The following is a 17,778-nucleotide window of genomic DNA, read 5'->3' on the forward strand; positions in this document are numbered from 1 at the left end:
ATACATTTTCTAAATCAATCAAATATAAAGACCCAAGCATTATGCAGCTTAAACAGTTTAGAGCAACTACTCAACCAACTCATCCACTGAGAAAGGTCATCTCCCAACTATATAAAATCCTCACACAATTCGTCTCACTTCATTAAGACTAAAACAGGGGAAGACTTTGGAGAAAAATTAGAGAAACAACTCTGGGAACAAATTTGGAATAAACTACCATTTGGATTAATCTCAATTAGAACTTGAGAAAATGCTGTAAAGGTAGGTAAGGTAAAGGACCCCTGGACAGTTAAGTCCAGTCGAATTCAACTATGGGGTGGCGCTCATCTCCGCTTTCAGGGTGAAGCAGCCGGTTTTTGTCCACAGATAGCTTTTCTAGGTCATGTGGCCAGCATGACTAGACAGCTTCTGGTGCAACAGAACACCATGAAGGAAGGCAGAGCACACAGAAATGCCATTTACCTTCTCGTCGCAGCAGTACCTATTTATCTACTCATGCTGGTATACTTTCGAACTGCTAGGTTGGCAGAAGCTGAGACAAAGAGAGAGGAGTTCACCCTATCATGCACATTCAAACTGCTGACCTTATGATCAGCAAGATCAAGAGGCTCAGTGGTTTAAACCAGAGTGCCACCCCTGTCTCCTGGTACACGTGCCTAGCAAGACTATAGAGAAGTGGTCATAACACATTCAACCTTTGCTGGCAGAAATGCAATTTATCTGGCTCTCTAGTACAGGCATTGGCAACCTCTGGCCCATGGACCGGATACGGCACATGGAGGCCATTTATCTGGCCCACGAGCTGCCTGTGAACCGAGCCGCCCGTTCAGCAAGTCCCCCCACGCTGTGGTAAACCGGCGCAGGGACTCACTCCAATGTCAAACTAATTTTCTGTGCCTTTAAGTGTCATCACATCTGCCAATGCTTCACAAAAATAAGACAACAGTATTGCCAGCTCCTGGGTATCAGACTTGCATGTGAGTCAGTATCCCAACCCAGAGAATTAGATGCTACAGATTTTGCCAGCCTTCTGACAGTTCAGTATTCCCATTCAACTCTATTTGCTTCATAAGAGTAAGGATACATTACAAGAATTCTTGTAATGTTTCTAACTTCCTAAGTAGAAACTCTACCATCACAGAACAGAAGAGATATTGGAAAACAAGAATTGTATCTCCCTTTCTAATTCAATGCTATCAACACCATCACCACCACTTTGCAACTCTTCTGCTAACAACAAAAACAATAACAATTTTATAGAAATTCTATTTGTGGTATACAATACACAAACTACACAATGATCAAATTAATCAGTTTTCTTGCATTAATTAACTCAAAAGTATCAGGAGTTGAGTGTCATACTATTCCCCCATCACCCACAAAGCTCACTGGGCAACCTTGGGCCAGTCACTCCCCCTTCACAAGGTTGCTGTTAGGATAAAATGGTTAGAATTATGTGTGCAAACTTGAGCTTCATTGAGGAAAGGTGGGGCAAAAATAGGATAAATAAAACAAATAAATAGATGTGTTCAGCCAAACCTAAAAAAGAGAAAGTAGACAACAGTGGGTAAGGGGTGGAGACCTGACAATATAAACAGGTCAGTCATGCAAAAATTTAACTCTCCACTCCAAATAATATTTGGAGTGGGGATCACATAAACAAGTTCTAAAGTTAGGCCTCCTAGTTCTGGTTGGGAGTTGTTTTGCCCAAGCTCATTATTTTCAACAGCAAAATTCAAAACTGGGAGAAAAAAGGAAATAAATCTTCAGCCCTTTGCTGCAGAAAAGTCAGCAGGGGCTAATAAAAAGAGAGCCCTCATAATAACTGAACACAAAAGATGAATAAAGCATAGAAGGTGCAACAGTCAGCACTTCAAAAGATGCTGGCTCTTTAGCGTGTGCCTAATTAAAGGTTTTCTGCACTGCTGTGTGCCTGGAGAGTACACATCCCAGGTTAAAGCAGTCACCCCTTCAAATCCAGGTATCAGCCCTTCCCTTCTAGGGATGGCCAGAGGTCCCTGTCTGTCACAGTGGCTGAAGAGTTGCTTGTTCTCTCAGCTCTCTCCCACAACCTTCTGCTTTGTACAAACAAAACACCAGGCAGGCAGGACCTACATCTAACACAGCCTCTTGGGAGGTGGCACACAGCCAAATCCGACTGGATGATTCCAGTTCAGACTGGTTCTGGGAACACAAACAAGGAGGTCCTTGCACAGTCGACACTATTTGGACACAGCAGCTCCCACAGCATACAAGGCTGCTCCTCGCTTATCAGCTGTGGAGACCTGAGGCCTGGTTTGCCCACATTTTTCCGGCCACCTTATCTGAATGGAGGAAGGTGGAATTCCAGTGTTTTTCTTTTAATTTGTTTCACTGTAATTATATTTTTTTGCTACGCTACACGGGGAGCTTGTTAAAGGGTGAGAGAGAAATCAAATAAACTCCCTGCAAACATGGCTGATTTGCAAATGCACCTTGACTTAGACCTGTACAAATGAAAACAAAGCCTCAAGACAGAATTAATCAAGAACTGCTTTTGAATGCAAAACATCTGAATGAACAATGGTCTTGGGTCCTGTCGTCCTGAAATATTTTAAGATGAGATCTTCGCACAGGAATGGAACATCCTAGCAAGCAGCCTTGAAAAGAAACCCTAAACACAGACACACAAATGAACATGCCTGATATCTACACTCCACACTGAACAGTAGGGGACAGCTTAAGGCAAGGAATGTTAACACCTCTGGAAGAGACTGAACTAGAGCTAAGGAGAGCCTTAAAGAGCAAGAGAAAGGCATATCTGACAGGGCAGCTTTTGAAATTACTACTCTAGAAAGAAGCTAACACAACCCGCAGTTTACAACCCTGCAACTGAAGCTAGCTAACAGGAGTTTAGTCCAGGCATCCCCAAACTTCAGCCCTCCAGATGTTTTGGACTACAATTCCCTTCTTCCCCGACCACTGGTCCTGTTAGCTAGGGATCATGGGAGTTGTAGGCCAAAACATCTGGAGGGCCGCAGTTTGGGGATGCCTGGTTTAGTCATTCAACTTCTGGCTTAAGAAAGTTCTTTGGCCTAAAGAAATACATACAAATATCATAACAATGTAATATGTAAAAATGAACAGGGCTCTTTCTCTTGAAGAACTGTGTGTATGCATGGAGGGGTGGGGGCAGGGACATCCAATATTAAATTAAGAAAGGAAGAAAGAAACTAGTTATGTTCCTGAATGTTTGCACCATTAGCATGGGCATAACAGGCAATAGAAACAATTCAGATCTTTTATACAAGGCTAATCTCTCTCTCTCTCTCTCACCCACTCACACACACATTTATGGTGGTCATCATACCGTTCCTGCTGAAGTTCTCCACTCAAACTGCTTCTCCACGAGCTAAAGCACATGGAAAATGGCCTTTGTTGAACCTAAGCTCTGAAGCAGTTTTCCCCAATTGTACCCATGAACAGGAAGCACCTAACCCACCCACACTCCACTAAGTACCATTTTAAGCAAGTGATTCATCCTTAGTTGGCAAATTCCTGAGCAGGAAAGAAAGGAGGGGGTGCCACAGGAGGGAATGGCCAGTATTATGTAATGCAATAAAGTTTGCCAATGTCTACTTTCACTCCAGGAGAGGAGGCTGGTAAGCGAGAGACAGCAACCAATCTCTCCAGCCAAGTTTCAGGAAGCCTGAATGTTAAGTCATGGTGGTTTTTCTAGCACCTTTCACTACAGTAATATTCATCTTCATGTTTCAGTATACATGCAAGTAATAAATTTTAAAAATCCATGACAAGGGCAAGTTTCACCATAGAAGACGAATTCTTTCTAAAGTTCATCTGGTTTAACCAAAGAGTCATAGTCCATTAATCACAGCAACTACATTAGAAAACACAAGAATTAATTCAAGTGGAATTCTCGAAACACATTCTATATAAAAAGAAGCTCTGTGGTCTCCACAGTAACGTTACTTGAAAGCTGGGCTTCACCACAAGTATGTGAGCTTCAGAAGCCCAATGTGAAAAAATCACTGTTTGAAATTCCCCAGGCACTAGGCAAGTTCTGCAACTGCTACGGGTCCAATTGCAACCACGTGGAAATCTCTAGATGCCAGGTTGGCCTCTGACATCTCCATCTGACTGGCCCCTCCAGCTTTCTTAAGAAGGTAAGCCGAAGAGCTCATGTACTGCATTTATATCCCACCTTTTTCTCCAAGGAGTAGGAGTTCATCCTCCTCCTCAGTTAATCTACCTCACAGGGTCACTGTAGGGGTTAAGAGGCTGTGAGTGGCCCACGATCACCCAGTGAGCTTCATGATTGAATGAGGATTTGAACCCTGATCTCCCAGGTCCCAGTCAGACACTCCAGGTCCCAGTCAGTACACCACACTGGCCTCCTAGAGTACTTCTGCTTTGGGGCAGCTATATAAATTAAGCAGGTAAATAAATATAGGGGATATTTCCCTTGAAACTTGCATTTTTTTATTCTGGATTGTTTTGTTTTCTGTTTTAATGTATTGTAAACTGCTTTTTTTTTAAACGTGGGTGGCGCTGTGGGTTAAACCACAGAGCCTAGGGCTTGCCGATCAGAAGGTCGGTGGTTTGAATCTCCGCGATGGGGTGAGCTCCCGTTGCTCGGTCCCAGCTCCTGCCAACCTAGCAGTTCAAAAGCATGTCAAAGTGCAAGTAGATAAATGGGTACCGCTACAGCGGTAAGGTTAACAGCGTTTCCGTGTGCTGCTTTGGTTTGCCAGAAGCGGCTTTGTCATGCTGGCCACATGACCTGGAAGATGTACGCCAGCTCCCTTGGCCAATAACGCAACCCCAGAGTTGGTCACGACTGGACCTAATGGTCAGGGGTCCCTTTACCTTTAAACTGCTTTGAGATTTTTTCTGTGAAATACAAAGCAGCATACAAATGAAATTAATAATAATAATTTCATTGCCAAAAAAGGTGATTGTAACCTAGATTTAAGGTGCCAATTGGCAAATAGCTTATATATCTAACGCTGGAAATAATGTATTCAACAACACCAATCAGTATTTCAGGCAAGTATGCCGGAGTCAAGTTTGCAAAAACCTTGTACTAGTGGTCAAGCACTCACTAGAATAAGAAAGACAAAATTTAGTTTGATGAAACACTGAAAACACATTTCAGTTTGTGAGATTTTTATAGACATCAATAGAGGATAACATTGCAATGCTGGACCCTTCTTTTGCAAAGTCCTTTGCTGATTGGTAGCTCTGAAAATTAATTTTCTGCAATTATTTACAAGCATCTATAGCACTTTTACCAAGTACCTGTATTGAACATTTGGACATAGTTCACATAAAACACTTAGGCAAATTATGGCTTCCCTAGGACAAGCAAGTGTGTCGATGCATACAAGTGTGTCCCACCCTGTCCCGTTCCACCCCCATTCTGCCTTCTACCATGTCCAAAAGGACCCACACATCAGCAATTGCGCATGAATTGGACATGCCTAAAATGGCTGTCACCTGTACACACATGCAATTTGACTGGGAAGGAAGATACGGTCCTTTAAAACCAGTTTCATATGATACACATTCTATTCCAATATTTCTCTCATTCTCCCACAGCTCTTTATTGATAAATAAAAACAAAATAATAAAATCTGTCTATCAAGTCCTTGCTGAGCTTGAACAACATTATTTTGACCAACACTCCATTCATCTCTCAGGCATCATTACTAAGAGAAGGTTATTCCTTTAAACAAACAAAATATGCTGTAAAAAACACATGCAGACAGGGGGTGGGAGAAGAGAAAGCAAGGCAGACAATGACTGATAATTGACACTGGATTCTAAATAGAAGTGGGAAAGCCATATGAAACCAATCACATTAACTTTGTTCCATGAAGCACCATTTAAGTTGACACACTTTGAAATGTAGTACATATAAATGTCAACAACTTCATTCTTAAAGCAGGGGCTCAAATGTTGAAGGTACAGGTCTTCTGGGGGCAAGGGGGCAGGGAAATAGAGCAATAAGAAAAGGAAACTGCAATATCTCATGGGTAATTCTTGGGAATTCATATCGGGGCCCAGGATGAAACATGGCAGTAATAAATACGACAGGGGCGTTTACATACCTGTCACTGCTGGTACTGCTACTGCTGCTGATTGAATCACTGCTTGATGATCTGCTCCTAGAGCCGCTGCCACTAGGGGATCTGGTAGGCCTTGACGCTTGGCTCGCAAGCCTCTGAGGAGACTGGGTCCTAGACTGGGATGAATGTGGTGACCGGCTCCTGCTGTGCTGGTAATTCCGCTCTGGCCTCCGGCCTCGTACCTCCCGTGTGAGATCATCCCTGTAGATATCCCTGTGTACCACGCTGGGCAAAGTAAACTGCTCCCGGGCCCGAGGCTCGTAACGGGGGTCATGAGCATCAAAACGGCTCGGGCTGCGACTCCGAGAACTGTAATAGAGTCCGTGTTGTAAAGTCCGCTCTCGAGCATCTCTATAGTAATCCTGATCATAATGTCTTGTCCGATCAAATCCTCCTGTCCCCCGTTCATGGTGTCCATAGGCACTATGTTCATAAGCACGCTCCCTGTTATCTGAAGCCCTGCATTTAGGAGGGGGAAAATATTTATGTCAATCAGAGATGGAGGAGAAGGTCCCAATATCATGCAAACATTTAGTGTGGCATTGGCGATCTTCACAAGTAATATTAATAATAAAAGACTCTAAATGACTATAATGACTATTAAGCAAAACCAATGAGCTTGGTTCTTCCACACAACTCCTCAGTTACATCTAGGTACAGCACAGCTTGGCACTGATTCTGCTCCACTGATTAAACTGGGCTTTCATGACCAGAGTTCTGCATCACAGAACAAACTAATGATCTTCTGGGCCCTGAATGATTTTCACAGGTTGTTTTTTTTAAATCACCAATTTAAAATATACGTAATTCTTCTAGGGGCGCAATGCTCTAAGATTCTAAATAATTACAACTATTCATATTTTTCATTGCATGTGTATGCTGAAGATCTTTTGCTAAATGTTTGGCTGGCCATGAAAGCCCCTGTGAAAAGCATGAGTCCAGAAAAGGCAAGTTACTGTTAGCATTTTAGTTGCTAAGATTCCTTGGATATAATGTCAAAACAGCTAATAATCAATACATTGATCCTATTAATTATCCAAGAGGTAGGTACTTTTAAGTGCCACAGACAATGTGGAGACAAAGTAATGCCCACAAAAGGCGTCAAGTCCCCAAAGCAAGATTTCTGTTGATTTACTGGAAAGCTGTGGGCATTTTTGTAAGCAGCTTTGAATCAAAGAAAAGTGGGGTATTAATATTTAAAGAATAAAGCTAATTGCCACAGTTTCTATACTCCACATAAATAATCAGCAGTTTGCTCTACTGTGTACTTCAGAGTTAATGAGAACACTGTGCCTGTGACTCAGTTGACTGATGAGCATTTTCATAGGATAGTATTTCAAAACAGAAAGCAAAATGACCCAGAAGGCTTCCAAACCGGTAGTTTAGTACTCTAATTTATTAAAAGTAAAAGGATGGCCCATCTTTAGTGGCATGGCTAATCAAGAAAAATAGTAATTCAACAGGAAATGTTTGTGGATTTAGTAATGAGCCAGAGCCTGAGTTAGTTGCAAAATTTAAAGCCCCATTTTAGGAAGAAGGATTTTAAGCCATCTCCCTTTGTTCCAACAGTCTTCTTTGAAAACCAATTCACTGCTACTTCAGTTCTAGGCCCTCAATTCTCTCCCACCTCCACCCTCACAGTTCCTCCTCTTCTGCTGGGTCCCAGGACAGATCTTCTCAAAAGCCAGGGAACTCTTTTGTATTTTTCTTTTGTTTATTAAGAGTGGATTAAAATCTTCCTTGATTATAAATTTCTCTCTCTTCCTACACATGCATCTCAAGCACAGGGCTACTAATCCCCGAGATGAAGGTGCTTGATGAATCTTAAAGGCTTTCCTTTCTCTGAATTCCTGCCTCTTGAGCAATTCAGAGTTATCTTAACAGAAATGCAAAGCAAAATTCCAAAATGCACAATATACATTTCCAATTATTTGCAGCTACATGCAAATAAGGAAGCAAACTGTTTCCAAATGTGTGCACGTGTGTCTGTGTGTCTTCCTCCTTAAAAGAAGAAAAACAAGCAGCACTCTGCACCTTAAGGAACATTAAGCCAGTGAGAGCTGGTATAATAAAGGAACAGAAGCAATACTCCTAGAGGGTTACTGGTATAGTAAAAGAGCTCCTTATCCATTAGAAGGACACAGAAGACAGACAAAAGAACTAGCAGAGCTGAAAAATCTAATGACTACAGCAGTGCTGATTATCTATTAGTACTAATTACTACTGGAGTTAGTGGAAAGAGGGATTGACTTGGGTTAGGAGAGGAGCTAATATACACAGGGCAGGACATACCAACCTTTTCCAAGTGTGGAAACACGACCTATATTCCCAATTAAATCTAGGGAGAGAATTGTGAACATAACTTCCCCAATTTTGGCCCCTCTTATAGGGGTAATCCACCTTCTTAATGGGCAAGGGTGTCAAAATGATATTTTAGATGAGCGAGCAAGAAAAAAATCTTAGTGACAAACAGGGAAAAAAATCCACTGGAAGCCAGTTGTCCCAGATTGACATGAGGACTCTGTAACTCCCAGACTTCATTCTTCAGGCAGCAAAGCACGTCTAGGTATATCCAGCAAAAGAGAGTGACTCCAGCTCTAAGTCTGAATCAAACAGTTGGTAGAAAATACACCAAGATATGAATAGATGAATGCCTCATTGGTGGCTAGCAGACATCCTCTGTCCATCTTTGTAACCATCCAACAAAGTCAATTTTCTCTTTATGTATCCACAAGCTGATTATCAACAGAGTGTCTTTAAAGCTAAAGTGCCTTTTAACAGTACAGTGACAAATGCACTCTTAACAAGACTAGATAGTAATCCACTCCCCTGGGCCACTGGGATCTTGGCTGTGTACCATCCCACAAATTCGAGGTAGTAGCCATTATTCCAGCACCTTAACAGATGGCCTGTAATTTCCAAGATTTAGCAGTGTCCATCTCCTTCACTTTTGCCAATACCATGAGGAACAGTAATCCCAAGATATATGGAAGTGGTGTAGATCCAAAAGTGGAAACATCAAAAGCTGCCTTCTGCTGTCTTCACCATACCACAATGTATTCCCATGGCTAGAGGTTGTTTGTAGAATCCAAGACGATGAACGCATCACTTTTAAAAAGCCTACTAGAATTTTTTGGAATCAATCCAATTCTATACATAAACTATGCACACCAGAAAAACCCTGAAAAAAACTAGCCATGAAGCTTCTCCAAGACTCTGTAGGTTCTACATGCTGAAGATACTCCATACTGGGTTTTGAGGCTTGCAGTAACGAAATAGCTCCATTTGACAATAAGGATACATCCGAGTGAAGCCTTAACGTTATCCAAGAATGAGATTGTTCTAGAAGTTCTAGAAGAATAGCTCCATAATCGAGGATGACCATCGGAAGTCTTCCATCTTAGGACCAAGTATCCAACCAGCTGCAGGAAATATCCTCTACAGATCCACAAGATACCAGCCACTGGGGCGGGAATCACTTCCGTTTCCAAACCCAAAATAGGAAATGCAGATAAATCCCCAAATTTTAAATCCATCTGGGGGCCCTATACAGGAGTTTGTGTTTCTCACCACATCAAATACAAAATACCTGCCTAGTGAAACCTTGGAACTTACCCATCAAGTCTCCGCTCATAGCGTCCTTCCCGTGCATGAAGCGATGGTGGTGGGCCATACGTGGGCCCACCACCACCTCCTCTGAACCCAGAAACCTCTCTACTACGAGATGCTATGGAAACTGTATCATCCAATCCCCGAGCAGCACTAGGAATGGTTCCCGGTTCATTATAATCCGTCCGAAGGTCTCTATCTCCCATTTTGTTGACAGAGTTGTGTGCCTTCTGGGCACTCTTGATGTCCACAAAATCCACAAAGGCTGCCACGCCACCTTCTGACCCCCTTTTGGGGAGAATTTTGACACTTTCAACACGTCCATATCTAGGGGAGAAAGAAAGAAAAATAATATGTATTAAAGGTTCACACAGACAGAATACGTTGTCAAATCACATTTTAGTTGGCTGAAATTTCCAGCACTGAGGCTGTGATCCTAAGCATATTTATTTTGCAATCCATATGTGACTCCCCTCTATTTTATCTGTCCTTGTAAACAAAGGTTTTTGTTAGATTTGTTTATAATTTTATTGTGTATTTAGTGTCTGTCGATGTTAGGGATGATGTCGCAATCATTGGCTCACACAATAGAACTTTCATTCCAGTAACACTGCTTCACATCATGGCTTTAGTCTGTTAGAAACAAAGTTTCAAACAAACTGCTTTTTTACTCAGCTGCTCCTACCCTTCCCATCTCACTTTATAAGTAAACAAACAAACAAAGAAAGCTGTGATACAATATTCAGCTTTGAATACCCCTAAATAATATTTTATAAAATTATGCATTATACTGAAAGAAAAAGTCTTTTTCATAAAGGTATGTCACAGCTCCTATATGCTTCAGTTCAACCAGCCTTAAAAGTAACCAGATGAAAGGATTTATTGAATGTGTGTATTTCCAACTTGCTCACAGTTTAGTAATGATATTTACTATTTGCAAGGCACTGCTATACAATTTTAAAAAATAGAACTAACAACCAAGTCCTGCCCATGGGTTTACTATCTGAACAATGCTGTAAATCGCAGCTTCATCCAGGTTTGGAAGAATTATTTGGGAATTCCTAGGAAACAACCAAATAAAACATTTCATATTCCTGGATATCAGGACCACAATTTGCACACACTAGTCAACCAATGAAGTTTCTGTGTTTTTTGCAACCCCAGTGAGCAGGGAATCTGTTTGACCACTAATTTACAAATGTGGGTTTGAAGCCAATACACAAGATATTCCTACTGAAATCAACAGGCATGTCTGCTTTGAGTATGACTAATTTGATACAACCCCTGGCAATATTTTTAATGTCCCCAAACTGGATAGACAAGATGGAAGTTCTGAAATAATCCAGTTTTAATAAACCCACCTGTAAAGACCCTTTAACTGAACTCCCAGCTCCTTTGAACAAAATAAGTTATTCTGTAGGCATTATAGTTCCACAGATGTTCTATAAATGCTCCTTTTTAAAGCAGAAAATAAACTAACCTGGAGAAAGATGACAAAACAGTGCTATCTCACTAGAGATAGTACAAGAACTACCAAGGTTGTCAGACAACCTTCATGTATCTTTAATTGCCCTTTAATTATAGCTGAGGAAAAGAATAACCCAGCTTCCAATTTTGACACACCCGGCTCCATTTTCAAGAGTCCGAATTAGAAGTTTTAGGCCCAAGCAGTGAAAGAACAAAAGTCAAAAACCCAGAAACACAGTTACATGGACTAGCCACATGGCAAAAACAATATCAGATTGCTTTAACAAAAGAAAAGACACAGGCACCACTGACAACCATGTGCCGTGCCAGGAGCACATTTTCCCCAGTGTCCTTCTCTTTCCAGGCTCATAGACACTAGCGAAATCCATAGATTCATCCATGTGTGAGAACTGGCACCACCAACAAAGAAGATCCACAGGAAGGGAAACCTGCTGAGTATTGCCAGGAAAGGCCACAGGGAGCAAGGGGGCCACTAATCGAACAAATGCACATGTATTGAGCCTAACCTGCAGGGCGGCTTCCTCCCTTGCTCTTCAGTAGAAGCAAAAGCCCATCACAGGATTTGAGGGTTATTACTTGCTTCAAGTTCTCCAATGCTAGCTGGTCTAAGACTCATGGGGTGTAGAAACCCCATACAGTGCAAGGGGTAGTAGAGCACGTTCTGTTCAGATGACTAAGTGTTTTCAAAAACAACTGATGGGGTGATGTAGGACTCCGAGCCTTGAAATCTCAGCTAGCTACATGAAGCTCACTGGCTGCATTGGAGAAATCAGCACAGCCAATCAAAGGAGAGGGGGGAAGGACCACAGCTCCGTAGCAGAACACATGCTTTGCATGTAGAAAGTCCCAGGCTCAATGCCTGGAGATTCCAGGAGCGGATGACGGGAAAGGCCTCTGAATCCAAGAGCCCAAAGGGCCACAGCCAGTCACAGAGTCTAATACTAGGCTAGATGGAGAAATGTTCTGCGCTGGTTTAAGGCACTTTCCTATAATCAGAGGCACAGGCCAAATTTAAAATATTTGTGGGAGGAAGGAAACCTATGCAGTTAAATTTCTCCATCTACAGTTTTAAAAACCAGGCACAGCTGGAGACACTATTGCCAGATTACTGCTACAGCCCTAACATAGATTGCACAATATTTGTTAACCCACACCTAAATCTCAGAGCTGTGTTAACTATTTGGCACAGCTTGTCTTCTCATGCAACAAGCCACTGGGATGAGTGTGGCAGCTGCTTTTCAAGGAGGAGAGAGTAAAAGTTACACATCCTCACCAACATACACACAACCCTCAAGACAAAGCAGCTGTGCAAGCAGGAAGGCTTTCATCGCTCTGTGCCCTAGCATCGCCTGCTCCTTTTTAATTGCACATACCTTTTAGTCACCCACCGTGAAGATTAATCTGCCTAGTGATCCAGCCCAGCCCCACCCATTGGCTACTCTCCAAACTGCTCCTGTGGTGGCAGTTCCCGCGGGGAGGGGAGCTGCATTGCTTCATGCTATCTGATCCAGAAGGGAGGGGAGGGGAGGGAAAAGATCTGCAATGTTGCATCACGGGATCAGTTACTGCAGCAGAACAATGCACGGCAAGGAGAAGACAGGCTTTCTGAAGGGCTGCCGGAGGACAGGCAATGGAGGAAAGGGAGAGCATTTTTCACAGTGGCATTTGCAAGAGCAACAACAAGGAAGGAGAAACAGCAGAGAAAAGCTTTGGTGAGGGTAACCTTCATTGGGAACAAGAGACAAAAAGAACAGGAGCCATCATGACCTTCACCATGCTGAAAAGAGCCCTTGTGAAAACGCTTCCTCCATCTCTCTTTACTGACTTCAGCCTTTCCAAGAAGCAAACAGATAAAAAACACAGCAAGGGGGGAGGGGGGATTTGCTGCATGCTGGCTCTAAAGATCCCCATGAAAACAAAGCTCCTCTTGTTGCTCTTTTTTAGCAACCTTCCCCACCTTGCATAATTCATGTTAATCAATAAGTAACTCGCAGCATGTCAGACAAGCTGGTCTCATTGTATGTTTTGCTTTTCAGTGGATTCTATGAAGCTCTTTCTGCAAGTAAAATCCTCTGGGGGCATGAAGCCCTTTTCTTAGTTCTCTGGAACAAGTGTAAGACCTTTCAGTTGATCTGTTCCTTTAAGGCACCTGAAGGCTCCTGAAGACAGGAGAGCAAAACTGGGACTCAGGGCCCCTTGTCAATTACCCAACCACAAAGCCACGCTAAGCCAGTTTTTCTGGACTTAAACATGATCAGCACATTCACCTTAGACCAGGCTACCACAAAGAAGCCAACAGGGCAGCTGTGCTGCCCCCCTTGCCTCTTTCTTCCTCCACAATGGATCCTTGGGCAGGTGGTATTTTTCCTGGCTTAATTAAGTAGATTTCTTCATTGTCATCCTTAGGCTATGTGTCACCATGAGACAAGCCTCAGCTGAACTGGGGAAATGGGGAGACCTGAGGAAGCTGTCTGCAATAATCCAACATCACACTCCATAGCAACCTAGGTTAATGATGTGCATGTTAGCATTTTTGTTTGTTAACTATAATTAGTAAAACTGATTACAAAAGATTACAACAGTGAGGACATTAAATCTGGTGAGGCAGAAGTCTGCAAAGGCCACTAGAAAAAAATAGGACAGCTTAACAAAATATAAACGGAAAGAGCAAGAGCCAATGTGGGGCTGTTTTCCAAAAATAGGCATTTCATGGTAGCAGGGATATGGTGACAGGAAGTTTAAAAGTCAATATTCCACCACTGAATCTGACTTAGTACTCATTCCAAAGACTAACACAATATCTAGATTTCACACATGAATTTTATACACTCATTATTGGTCAATTTGGTCCTTTTTAAAGCACAGCTGTGAAAGAGAGCTTGTGGTTTGCAAAGCTAGGTTCTCCCAAGCTACTGAAAGCAGAACTAAACTGCTGCTGCTTATTTGCTGGCAACAGATTCCAAGGGCTCAAGGCAGAAATTGGCTTAATTAACAACACTGATTAGGAGAAAACCATATTCACAACTGCTGCAACGTGTGTTTAACCAAAAAGAAAGTGTGTGCTAAACGTGGCGGTTGGGATGGGGAGATTCCAGAACCTGCCATTCACATTTTTACAAGTCACTCTTCTTTAGACAAACATCAGCTTTGCTCAAATCTATGCAGCACACAGAATTGGAGGAGGGTGCGTAGACACATGTACAGGTACTATAGGCTCTTGCTAAGCACTATAGGTGTGTTCTTATTGCTCATCTTTGTTCATGCAAACACAGCCCAACCAAGTGAGGTCAACAGCACTGCTGACAATGTGAATGCATATATTCTATTCTATTAAAATCTCTTATCCCCCCCACACTATCCCATGGGCACATAAGCAGGTTAGCAACACACACATTAAAAAAATCCCCAAATAAATTATAGGTATTGCAGTCCTGGAACACCTACAGATACACTGATTTAATGGCATGCACGGAGCAGGGCAATAATCCTATGTTGCCTGTTACCCTTTCCCATTAGCTTGTATATGTCTATAAAAATAGGTAAGGAAGTTGCAAGCACTTTCCTCCATATTTACTGGAGTCCTAGTAATTATCTATGTTAATTTCAAGCAAGTAAGGGCAGCTCCATACCATACATTTAAAGCACATGGCTTTCCCCAAGGAATACCAGGAACCATAGTTTCTTATGGGTACAAAGAACTGTAGCTCTGTATGGTGAAAACGACAGAATTATTTTGAGGAAGTCATGTGCTTTAAATGTATGTTGGATCTGTTTTAAATGTTTGGTGTGGATCTGCCCTAGTTCACAAGAGAAAATTCTATATCACATAAAATTTACACCATTAAGATGATAAATCCACAGGAGTTAGGCATGCTGCAGGTCTGCCAGGCAAAGAATAGTTTACAGTACCTACTTCTTCATTATAAGCTCCATCAAAACATCAAACACTTGTTTCATGTTACAGTTAGTTGCTAAGCAGTTGTTGTCACAGGCATGTTTAGCAAGCGGCTAGTTTTATCACACTGACCGCACTGCGAGAAATGCTGAACATACTGTATAGGAAAAGGCATTACTGTAAAGGAAATGGCACTTCGCCGTCCTCAGAACTGTTCTCCAGGACCGTGTGCATCCCTCTTTCAAATACTATGCTTAGGTTCAATGCCTTCAACATCCAGGGCATGTTTGGTTGACCTAAAAGGGAGGTGCTGCAAAAAAATTGGGCCATTCCATATAGCTCTCCCCCTCTAGCCAGATTAAACACTGCACATTTTCTCAAATCAAGGGATAACTAGCCGGAGGTGGCATGCCTTTGAAAAAACAAGAAAGCCCAGTTCCAAAGAAGTCTTCAGTGGTATTAAATTGAACTGGTTGCAGCTCTAAGCTGCCAGTGCATTTTGGCTTTCACCACAGACACATAAGGAGCACACAGCAGCTCTTCCTGGCATCCATAGAGCTGGGTGGCCAGTGCCAGTTTTCAAGCTGCTGACAGAATTTCAGACTGTGCATCATTCCAGTCTGTCCTCGAAAGAATGGCAGATGACAGCTATTTTCAAATGCAGTATACAACCCACCCACCCTCAAGGATAATCAGTGCACCAGTATAGATTTAAAACACACAAACACACAAACACACACACACACACACACCACCTCCCATGAAGCTAAAAGCACAGGCATTTTTTTGCAGGGGGAGGGGAGGCAACAGAGGTGCAAGTATGCAAGACTGAAGTTTTTGATTAGTTTGCCAATGCATCAATTCAGGGTGGGAAAAATGTTGGTTGGTTAGTTTATACGGCACCTTTATCTTCCAATGATCTCATGGTTCTCCTCTCTACTTCATTCTCACAGCAAACCTGTGAGGCAGGTTAGGCTAAGAGATGGTGAGTGGCCCACGGTCACTCAGTGAGCTTTAGGGCTGGGTGGGGATTCAAACCCTGCTCTCCCAGGTCATAGGTGTGCAGATCAAGCACTACAAGACTAAAGGCAAGGCATGAACCTAGCAATTGTTTTGACACGAGACTTCCTGCCACGGAGAACGAGAGTTCGTTTCTGAACATGTCATGGCACCAGTTGGGACTGCTTAAGACTTGCACTGGTATAGGGAGAAGCACATGTGGGCACACAGAGTTCTACCTGACTCTTCAAAGAAGTTTTAAGTTTTAGAAATAAAGTCTGGGCCCCTGAACAATAAAGACTATGTTATGCCCTCCAATTGCTCTTGCAGCAGGCGCAAATAGGTCAGGTCCTGTGTTTTCCCACTGTAACATGAGGCTAAGGAGGGAGGAGCAGGAATCATCAAATGCATCAGCCAAAGACAGCCCAGCTGTCACACAAACCATATCTTCCTAAATGTAAGCCATAGATCACAGTCAGGTTGATGTCACTCAAGTGTCCTAAAGGCCATCTTGGCACAGCCTCATTGGAGATATCCTATTCCCAAAGTGAAGAGAATTCCCTAACATGGGGAAAGTTTGCTAAAAGGGAGATCACCCCACCTACTGGTTTTAGAGATTCTCTTTTGCTTTCCTTCAAAAATTGTGTTTCTTCAGACCGATGGTGAAACCAAAGACCGTTACCACTTGTGGGGCTGCACTTGCTCAAGGCTGCTGTCCACAGACCACAATGAAAGTCTCAGGGTACCACAACACATGTCAGAACAGCTTCTATTGCTTTGGAAAATGTTTCACAAGTGAATCAACTTGCAACCTTATATGGTTGTATTGAACATTAGTCCTACTAAGAGCAGACCCATGGAAATTAATGGACATGACCAACTTACTAGGTTTAATTTTCAAATGTTTTATACTCAGCACTTTTGCTTTTTAAAAAACGTTTCCCTTTCTGCAAAATATAACATAGCTTGCCACCATTAAGGCAACATACTTCCTATATCTGTGGTTTGACAGAAGCAAGGCCCCCCATGACCTCTGCACAGTGTTCAAAACTCCCATTGTTCTAGGCACATTTTGTGACAGGCAATTTCATTAGGGCAAGCAGTTTCTGAGCTCTGGGCACAGTAGTGTGCCTAAGATTTCAGTTTAAAACTGCAGAGTGGAAGGAAAGGAGGACCTTTTTCCTTCCTTCCCACTTCCAGCTACTCTTTGAAGACTGGAGAAGAGTCCCTCTGAAGAATATTAGGGGGGTCGACAGGGGAAGGACTAAACCATGTGAAAAATGAACATAATATTTCATATCTCAGTTTCTAACACTGCCTCTGCATAGTTCTAACTCGGAGCTAGTACCATGGGAGCAATTATGCAGGAGTCAAATTGCAATAACTTCCCCATATAAGCCAAGAGATTGGTGGCAGTATGTCAAGACTAGTCCTGACCCAATACCAGACACTGAGTGCTGTCCTTGAAGGACAAACCAGATTTCCCATAAGCCAAGGCCCTTGAGGATCAGGCAGTGTCCCCCAGAATCAATGTTGAGGATCAATGGGGAAGGAGGGAGCCCCGCTCCCTGCATCTGCTGGCACCAAAGTGCCAGTTCTGAGCCAGACTGACAACAGAGCATACTCTGTGGACCCAAAGTCCACAGAGCCTCATGAGTC

At 42.6% G+C, this 17,778-nt stretch overlaps 1 protein-coding gene across 6 annotated transcripts in view; it reads right to left on the reverse strand.

The window, feature by feature from the left end:
- The window catches only part of SPEN (spen family transcriptional repressor), a 71,721-nt gene that overhangs the window by 43,968 nt on the left and 9,975 nt on the right, over positions 1–17,778 (reverse strand). For 5 of the 6 annotated variants that reach the window (XM_035120375.3, XM_035120379.3, XM_035120377.3 and 2 more), the window contains exons 2-3: positions 9,744–10,064; positions 6,111–6,587 (exon numbers count right to left, since the gene is read on the reverse strand). In XM_035120375.3, the coding sequence (XP_034976266.3) occupies positions 6,111–6,587; positions 9,744–10,064 (798 nt within the window). Of the gene's footprint in view, positions 1–6,110; positions 6,588–8,424; positions 10,065–17,778 lie in introns of those variants that run through there. The other variant, XM_088670933.1, reaches the window with a different exon arrangement.

This window comes from Zootoca vivipara, chromosome 6 (genome assembly GCF_965207765.1).
Source record: "Zootoca vivipara chromosome 6, rZooViv2.hap1.1, whole genome shotgun sequence".
Classification (NCBI taxonomy): domain Eukaryota; kingdom Metazoa; phylum Chordata; class Lepidosauria; order Squamata; family Lacertidae; genus Zootoca; species Zootoca vivipara.